This window comes from Etheostoma spectabile, chromosome 8, assembly GCF_008692095.1.
Source record: "Etheostoma spectabile isolate EspeVRDwgs_2016 chromosome 8, UIUC_Espe_1.0, whole genome shotgun sequence".
NCBI lineage: Eukaryota > Metazoa > Chordata > Actinopteri > Perciformes > Percidae > Etheostoma > Etheostoma spectabile.
In genome coordinates, this window is record NC_045740.1 from 2,236,911 (window position 1) to 2,246,306 (window position 9,396).

Here is a 9,396-nt window from a genome sequence, read left to right on the forward strand (position 1 = left end):
TAATGTATTACATTTTGGAACTAACTTGCCCAACACTGTTAATTATAACAGTAGGCTCTGCTGTATTCATTTTAACATAAAATCATATCTTTCCAAAACATGTTGATAAGGGGGCATCATAACAAAAATGCAATGCAATCTGATTTTGGCTCCATAAAACAAAATTTACTGTATATTGTTTATATTTTGAGCACATTGAATGCCTTTATTCTAAAGTGGACAGTAGAGAGGAGAAAGTTACATTATTGTAATGGCTTAGGCCACTCAATGTTGTTATGGGGTGAAATTGTATTACAGTGTTTTAGTTTTCTGGAGTATTTTATATCAGCAATATCTGTATTGTTGTTGCAGCAACATCCATCCATCCATCCATCCATCCATCTTCATCCACTTATCTGGTATCAGGTTGCGGAGGCAGCAGCTCCAACATGCTTTTTATTATCACACAACACAAAAGTGATTGAAATTTTCTTGACTCCAGCAACTTAATAATGTCTCAGATCTTATGTACTGACAAAATGCGCTGCATTTACTACATGTGTTGGCGGTTTGTGAGAAAATAACTACACTAACAAGTCTTACAGTGGTGTTGTGCTTAATAGCTGAAATGACTTAACAGAATGACAGACTGTCCACCTCCCACCTGTAGTCCCCTCCTTCCACCTTACACTAGATCTTAGGAAATTGACTTATGCTCAGCTTAACATCAGTCACTTCCTCTCATCTTAATTAGACTTGGCTCCTGCCCAGATGCCAACTGTGGAGCTTTGCCAGCTTCAGATCATCCATCCACTTAGTGAGCAGTAATCTAATGGGCCCTCGTGCTGTCTGCTAGCTCGGTATCCTTTCTCAGTCCGCCGCGGTTGGCCTGGGTTTGTTTCAACAGTCGGCGGCTCATTGGAAAACAGGGAAATCAGATCTCCTTTTAAGCCTTTACGGTCTCATAAATGCAGGTGGTATAGGTGCACCTGTATGTTGGGTTCTCAGAGAGCTTTTGTGTGTGGAATCCGCTTGTGCACATTTAAATTGGTGAGGAGGGGTTAAAATCTGTTCATCTCTAATCTTATTAGTCAAATGGGATCAGGCCGTCTGAGAGATGCTGGCATCGTCTAGTAGAAAACAACTCTTTTATAGTGTTGAAACACACTTCACACACACCTTGTAAAGTGTAGTACCCTTTTGTGTTTATTCATATTTGTCTTGTTGCTGTAATACATTTCAAGGAAAATATTTCTTTATTTATTTGTGTGTGTGTGTTTTATACATGCAGGTGCTCTTCCCTCCATACATTTTTCCAGGGGTGGCCATGCTGAGGCCAGTACTCACTTTAGGGTGGCAACAAAATGAATTGTTCAGTCTTTTGGTGTGGCATACCAGCAGTTAGACTATGATGATTGCTCATGGCCCAAATGTGTGTATCTAAAATAAACTGCTCGGGGCCATTTTGTTTATTGTTGTTTCTTCTTCTTCAAGTTAAGGTAAGGTAAGCATTCGTTATTCATAAAAAATGTAAATCTCCTTTTTATTTCAATAACGTTGTTGGGCGGAATTCAGGCTTACACTGATGAATTAGTTTATTTCAATGTGGTGAGGGGCTGCTGCACCTGTTACACGATCATCCTTATGCAAGATTCACCATATTTGTTTGAAGTGATTTTCTTGCGTAACCAATTTCTGTTGTTCATATTCACATAACAACCATTACGGATTACTATAAAGTTAAATATTCATACCATGAAGAAAAGAAGCACATTGCATTAAAAACCCAACACTCCCCAACCTCGATACCTCCAGCTTCATTAAATTCATCCTGTTTTGCAGCCAAAATAAATTGCACATGTTAAGTTATGTCAGGGCAGGACTGAGGGTAAATTGGCGACCCGCAGACTTTACCTCAGGCCACTACCTGACTCTGCCAGGTGTTGTTTTGTTTTTTTTGCACAGAGGACTTTTGGTGCTAATTTTGGATGTTTCCAAGGTGAGAGAGGTCTGCATTTGTAAAACTAGTAAAGTGACTAGAGTAGTCAGGTGTTTTTGTCTTTGAAATAACCTTCAATGGCAAACTGGTCTGGGTTTTTCTGACTTTTTTGCTCACTGGATGATTGTTTTCATTAGAATAAGTGTGTCTAATGCTTGCATTTTGCTGTTTGCAGATCTAGTTGCTGCTGTATTTCTTTTATAGACAGAATAAAACATAATCTTTATAAAAGTAGAATTTAACTTAACTGACTTTGTAAATAAGGTCAGGGACTAGTTGTATTATAGACAATGGTATTCTTTCACATTGACATTAAAAAATGAGACATTCACTGGTGGACGTCTTTGGGCTCATCAAGTCTTTGATCGAGTTGATCTGGGGTGCGGGTCTAAAGCCAACTGGACTGTTGCTGAAGATGACATTTCGTTGTTTGTCAAGGAAATGTGAGATTCTCTTGTTTAGAATGCTACAGAATACTGTCCTTAAATCCATAGATTGGGAGAAATTACTTTTTGGCACCAGATGTCAGGAAACATTGAGCACTTTCTACATTTCCAGTGGTGCTATTTTAGAACATTTCATTGCTACTGCTCCACAAGCTTTGTTTGGACAGATTTACATTTTTTTGGGATACATTTAATGTTTGTTTTTTTCTACGCTGATATGTGTGCTTGGATTAATTTTAAGTAGTGGGGGTGTCTTTGTAGAGAATTTAAAAAAGGATTCCTCCAGATGTCACATCTTTAATAAGTGATTATTGTGGTTTTGTGGAGCTCAAGATATTTTACATTTTACAGAACTGGGTATGCTTTGAAGCACTCTTTGTCCTCTTTGTTCTTATACAGTAGTTTTCTCTGTTTTATTGAAAAGGCTGTTTATAATCGTATTATTGAATCTAATATTTACATTGCATTTGTTTCATTTTCTTTACAGATTTGTACTGACACAAATTCTGTAATCTTAGTCTGACTTCCTGTCTGCTTTGTTTACAGCCATCCGTTTTGGTCGGATGCCCCAGTCAGAGAAGCTAAAGCTGAAGGCGGAGATGGTAACGGGGGACAGGGAGGTGGAGGACCCTCAGGTAGCCGACCAGAAGACGCTGGCCCGGCAGATTTACGAGGCCTTCCTCAAGAACTTCAACATGAACAAGGCCAAGGCTCGAACCATTCTCACCGGCAAAACCAGCACCCCTGTACGTTAATAAAGTGTAGTGGGTTGGTGAGTGAAAGATGTTGCGATTGTGAATTGTGCGTTCATTACCAGGATTTCCTCACAAGTTGAGGTCATGTTGTCTTGCAACTTTTAATTTATGTCTTCCCCATTGGAGTGATTTTAATCTCCTTCTGAGCACATTTAACATTTGTAATCAAACAAATGTCTCAATTTGACCTCACCTCGGAGTTCAGCCAGCCAATGACAGAAATAACTTGCTCAATCAGTAGTGCAAGCCAACACACAAGCTGGACAAGGATGCATCTGTGTATGTATAAAGAGCCAGTGTATGAGCCCCTCACTCCTACCTCCACTGCCTGTTTCCCTCCATGCCTGCACTCTTTTCATCACCCATCCCCAATCTCATCAGAAAATTCTCTCGCAGCCTTGTTCTTTTGATTTCTTTTAATCGGAAAAGAGGGGCCGACAAGGGGAGGGTCTGGGACTGCAGACCAGATCTGTTGTGAATTTTAAGGGTGGATGTGTGTAGGTGTGAAATAGGTCAGGAACGACAGGTCAGTCTCAGTGCACATCCATGTTCAAACACAGACCTCCCCCACTGCTTCTAGAGATTAGTTTCTAGATGGATAAGTGTCCATTTGGAATCCAGAGGGAGTCTGGAGTTTGCTGCCATTGGAAAGCAGACATAGCCTATTGTGTTCATTTATGGTGTCGCCGCACTTCTATACATACTGTATTGTTTGCCGCAGCTTTGTGTACAAATTCTGACATGTTGCATAACTTTGATTCTGAGATTGTTTGTGAACAGAACAGTAGCCTGGCCTATAGTATGGAATAACACCTTTCTAATGTTGTATCTCACATTATTTTAATACTAACTTGAATAAATAGACCATTGTGGAAAACTGGATCCTCCATCATCAACTTATTTTTATCTGTAACTGAGCCAGGAAATTTCCGTCAGGTTTGACTCAATAGTCCCAACATTTTGGAAGAATACGGAGCAAAAATCGTGTCACAACTGGCTCTAATTTGTTACAGCAACGTTTAATCGTCTGACTTAGCTGGTTTTGCTGTAGTATGATTCATCTTAAACAGTTTGTACAGTCTTGAATGGATGTCTTAAAAAAGCAGCTACAAAAATATCAAGCTGTCGCTGCTGCTCTGGGTTACAATGTACACTGGATATGGATATACCCTGAAGAGGGAGATTGCCTTTTAATATTTCTGACTGTTATCACTAGGGCTGTAACTAGTGATTACTTTCGTTAAGGATTTTTCTGCCATTAGCTAATCCTCCAATTGAGTTATATTTGAAGGTTCAGCATAGTAAATCATAACTGAGAAAGGCTATACATTGTTCTTAGTTTACGTCATGCTAGCAGCGTGGCTCTTAGGACAGCCATGTTGCTTCACTTGGTCATTTGGGTTGGTCTACCACTTTGATCCAGACTGAAATGTCTTAACAACTGTACAACTGTCAATATTCTACATATTAATGCATGGTCCTAGGGGATGAAGCCTACTTTGGTGATCCTTTGATTTTACATCTAGCAGCATTATCAGATCAAATTTTAATAAAATGTTAATACTTTGGTTTATAACCAAATACCTACGGCATTAAATACATTCCCGTCAACAACAGCTGTTTGTAGCAAATGCTAGCATGCTAATATGCTACAAAAAGACAGTTAACATGGTAAACAATATACCTGCTAAAGATCAGCATGTTGGCATTGGCATTGTGAGCATCATTGTTCCTACGTGCAGCCACCTGGAGTTGCTAGACTGGCTGTAGACTCTTCTGTTCTCTTCCAGTAGATGTAGACAGCTTCTGGAGCATACACAACATGATCCACTTTGCTTTCTCAAATGTGTTGAAGCGGTTAGCCAGGTCAAGTGTAGTGCTCTCAGTGTAGCACCCCAGGCTCGGCTTCCAATATAAACTGTATTAATATGTATAGAAAATGGACTATAAACCCCTTTGAGCATTCATAAGGTTGTCACTGCAGGGTCAAGGAGAGTAATACTGTCGTCATGGAAATCTCAAGAGTCAACAAGGGCTGTGGGCTTTGTACCTTTCTCTACCCACTGAAGTACCTTTCCACTGAAGTACAAACGCCTGAGGTTATTGTGACAATAAGAATCACATAGCATCAATCCAAGCAGTGAGCCCAAATAGAAGTAAAGAGCAGGCAATATACAAACTGAAGACTTACTTATTTACTGTACATAATGCGCATGCAGTTTCAAGGTAGCCTCAAATCGAGATTATTATTTCATGAACAAAATGTTTAAATTGTAGTATTAAGAAAATGGACATTGTTGTACCAGAAGAACATGTTTGTTATAATAACTTATTTATTGTTAATTATCTGTTACACGTTATGTGATGATCAAGTGTTTAAATGATGTAGAAGTAGTACGACAAAGTTAAACAACTGTGTCATGACCCTTGTACCTTCCCGTACTACTCTAGCCCGCATTTAGCTCCGCAATCATGAGTCAGAGCTCTGATCTGATGTGCAGCAGCAGCTGTTGCTGCTCATCAAATGTTTTGTAATGTTTCTTCTTTAAGAAGAGTGACACAGCTAAAAACAAATCAAGGGCATCACTGCTAGCATGAGCTTACACAGCTGCCTACCTTTATATACATGGATTCCTTCAACGACATTAGTGGGAGTGTGTACATTTCAGTTATAAAAAGAAATTGCCAGCCGGGCTTTTTGAATTTGCCCTGGTAGGACCTCTTTGCTCTGACACTGTTTTACTTTCAGGTGTAGCCTCTCCTTTTAGTATGGACTATGGGTAAACACCACAGTCACTACCGTTTTTCATCTAGAGAGGTTTGCTGACTCAACTTTTCCACATTTATGTCAGGTTTATTTATGTAATGAATGCCAAAATCACAGTACACACCGTACTGACTGTGTTGCATTTCACCTTTCAGGCGGCTGTGGTAGAGCAGTTGCCTGCCAATTGGAAGGTTGGTGGTCGATCCCTGACCCTGCAGTCCCATGTCAAAGTGTCCTTGGGCAAGACACTGATCCCCAAGTTGCTCCTGATGCTGTGCATCGGAGTGTAAATGTGTGTAAATGAGTGTTTATCTGATGAGCAGGTGGCACCTTGAACGGCAACCTCGGCCACAGTGTGTAAATGTGTGTGAATGGTGAATGGTTCCCGTACTATGTAAACGCTTTGAGTAGTCATTGAGACTAGACAAGCACTATATGAACCGTCCATTTGCATTTACCTTGAAACCCCATTTATACCCATACTTTACAGATATAGCTTATAAGTTTGTTATTCGCCACTGTCCACAGCCTTTCGTCATCCATGACATGGAGACCCTACAGCTGGCAGAGCAGACGCTTGTGGCAAAGATGGTGGGCTCAGCAGGAACGCTAAAGGACAGGGAGGTAGAAGTACGGATTTTCCACGTCTGCCAGTGCACGTCGGTGGAAACCGTGACCGAGCTCACAGAGTTCGCAAAGTCCGTCCCCGGGTTCTCGAGCCTGGACCTCAATGATCAGGTGACTCTATTGAAATATGGCGTGTACGAGGCCCTTTTTGCCATGCTTGCCTCCAGTATGAACAAGGATGGGCTTCTTGTAGCGTACGGCTCTGGCTTCATCACCCGGGAATTCCTCAAGAGCCTGCGGCGGCCAGTCAGCGATATGATGGAGCCAAAGTTCCAGTTTGCAATGAAGTTCAACGCGCTGGAACTGGATGACAGTGACCTGGCACTGTTTGTTGCTGCTATCATCTGCTGTGGAGGTGAGGATGCAGGAAAAAAAAATTGTTTACATTCAAACTATTAATTTGTACTATGGTATATTATAATTGTATTTCTCCTTTTACTCTTTGAGAAAGTTTAATCAATCTCACCATACATAAAATGCTTCCATATTACACAATTACAGAAATTGTGAAGGCATTCTGGTACTACCTTACTATAGAATATTATTATATTATTTAAGAAGTCTCACTCAAGTTTATTTTTCCTCCTCTTTGATTAGACCGCCCAGGCCTGGTGAATGTGGCGCACATTGAGCGAATGCAGGAGAGCATTGTGCAGGTGCTACAGCTCCATCTGCTGGCCAATCACCCCGACGACACTTTCCTCTTCCCCAAGCTACTGCAAAAACTGGCTGACCTTCGGCAGCTAGTCACTGAGCATGCACAACTGGTGCAGGAGATCAAAAAGACAGAGGATACTTCACTGCACCCACTCCTGCAGGAGATCTACAGAGACATGTACTGAGGGTTGTGGAGGAATAACCAGGAAAAGCACTCTACAAATCATCTCCGTTTTGCTGGGCCAGAAGAAGAAGAGTCCTCCATAAGCTAGGTTGAACCACTTAATGAGTTAGTTTTGGCTTCTGGTCAGCACAAGAGGTCCCGTTAAGGTTCTGGAAAGAGGCTGATGATTTTCTCGGCTTGACACAGTGCTCTCCACTCCATTATGTGGACCTTCATTGGCAAAAAAGTAATGTATGCAAAGACATTATTTACACAGCTGATTGAGCTCCTATGTAGATACCAGTGTATGCAATCTCTGACCAAACACTTAATGCTAATTTGATGTAGTTGAGGTTATCGCCATGGTTATTCCTATCCTGACCCTTAACAAGCCCTAAAATGAGGAAGAAAAGTGAACTTGACAGTTACCACTCCAGCAGTATGCTTGAAAGTAGATTTTTATACTGATGTCAAAGAGCAACAAGCCATATACCTTCACAGCTAACAATGCCCATATGACTTCAGTGGGCAGCAACATTAAGACAGTAATAATACAGTTTCCAAGCAAGGCAGCTACTGCCAAATTGGCTGTCAATAACGGGTGGTGATGGTTATCCATGCACCAGCCCCCCAAGCATGTTCCTTCCCCGTTTGTATACTCAGAAACAACTGTGGTGCTACCAGGCTCCTGATTATAAACATTTAAGTTTACTGTAAGTCTTCTAAGCCATACTGTGTGTTTAATGATACTGGAAATAATGAATGTCTCTTTTTCAAGTCTTTCATTGAGTTGTCAAGGTCACCCAGTCTTTTTTTAAACACGTTTTGGAGTTTGCTAACCTTAGTTAGGAGTAGCTGTGCCCAGTCAGGTGTTTCCTCATCTGACATCATTTGTTTGATTGCAGCATGCCACTCACTTTTCTTTGTTTTGGCTTGGGTTTCACAGGAAAAACCAGCAATAGACATGCAGATAGGCAACTATGTTTTAAGCAGACAAATCCAGATCTTTAGTTAAGTATACTGTCATTTGGAGGCCCAACATCAAGGACAGAGCTGTGCAGGAGCGTTCAGCTTGCCATTCCTCTCAGTCCAACAACAACGTCTTTTGAATTCTTTTCTCTTCCACTTCAGAAAAGTATAGCAAAATCATACACTGCGCCAAAACCCCAAGAATCTGGGAATATCCTCTTTTTTTTTTTTTAATTCCTGCAGAATATGGATCATATTTGGCGCATATCTGGAGATTTTTTATATGCTTTATGCTAGGTCAAATACTTAGCCAAATTTGCTTCATGTAGTATACTGTGTGTGTGTTGCATACACATTGAATAAACACTTTTGGTCATTGAAGCATATATAGTGTACAGATATAGGTGATATTTTGACATTGATATTTAACTGATATGAATTAAATACAGAGCAAGTATGAATTGTTTTGCACCGTGTCTGCGGTAATACTAAGTCAGTATTTGTTGTATGGTAAAATACGATGTCCAGGAACATCATGTCAAAATATCTGAATCTGACCTCATAGCAAATATGAAGATACAGTATCTGAACTAATTTAGATATCTTCATATTTGTAATTTTCTAAATTTTATACTGGACCGCTGTTAAATACTTTTTTTTCTACTTTTTTTTTACTACAAAACACATGCACAGACATTTGGCACTCCATCCATTTTTGTGTTCTGGTATTCAAGGGCTAACACCAAGATAAACCTTGCCACCTTGCATTGCAACCTTAATACAGGCAGACTTAAAGCGTATTAGCCAGGAATGAATTCATCTGTTTCTTAATTTCTCACTTGTTGACTGCCTGTCCCTCCAAAATACTTGTCATTATTTTTCATCATCAGAGTTTCTCATCATCAGAAGCTTGTCATTTTGGGTGACCAGAGTTCTGTTTTGCTCTTGTAATTTCTCTAAAATTGTGTGCTGTCTGAGCTACTTCAATTGCCTGGTCATTTTTTGCAAGAATCAAAAAACAAAAAGCCAAACAC

General features: G+C 40.3%; 1 protein-coding gene across 2 annotated transcripts in view; it reads left to right on the top strand.

The window, feature by feature from the left end:
- The window catches only part of pparab (peroxisome proliferator-activated receptor alpha b), a 50,721-nt gene that overhangs the window by 39,821 nt on the left and 1,504 nt on the right, over positions 1 to 9,396 (top strand). For both annotated transcript variants that reach the window (XM_032522727.1, XM_032522729.1), the window contains exons 5-7: positions 2,971 to 3,170; positions 6,475 to 6,928; positions 7,171 to 9,396. The exon at positions 7,171 to 9,396 is cut by the window's right edge and continues 1,504 nt beyond it. In XM_032522727.1, the coding sequence (XP_032378618.1) occupies positions 2,971 to 3,170; positions 6,475 to 6,928; positions 7,171 to 7,415 (899 nt within the window). In that variant the 3' untranslated portion in view covers positions 7,416 to 9,396. The remainder of the gene's footprint in view (positions 1 to 2,970; positions 3,171 to 6,474; positions 6,929 to 7,170) is intronic.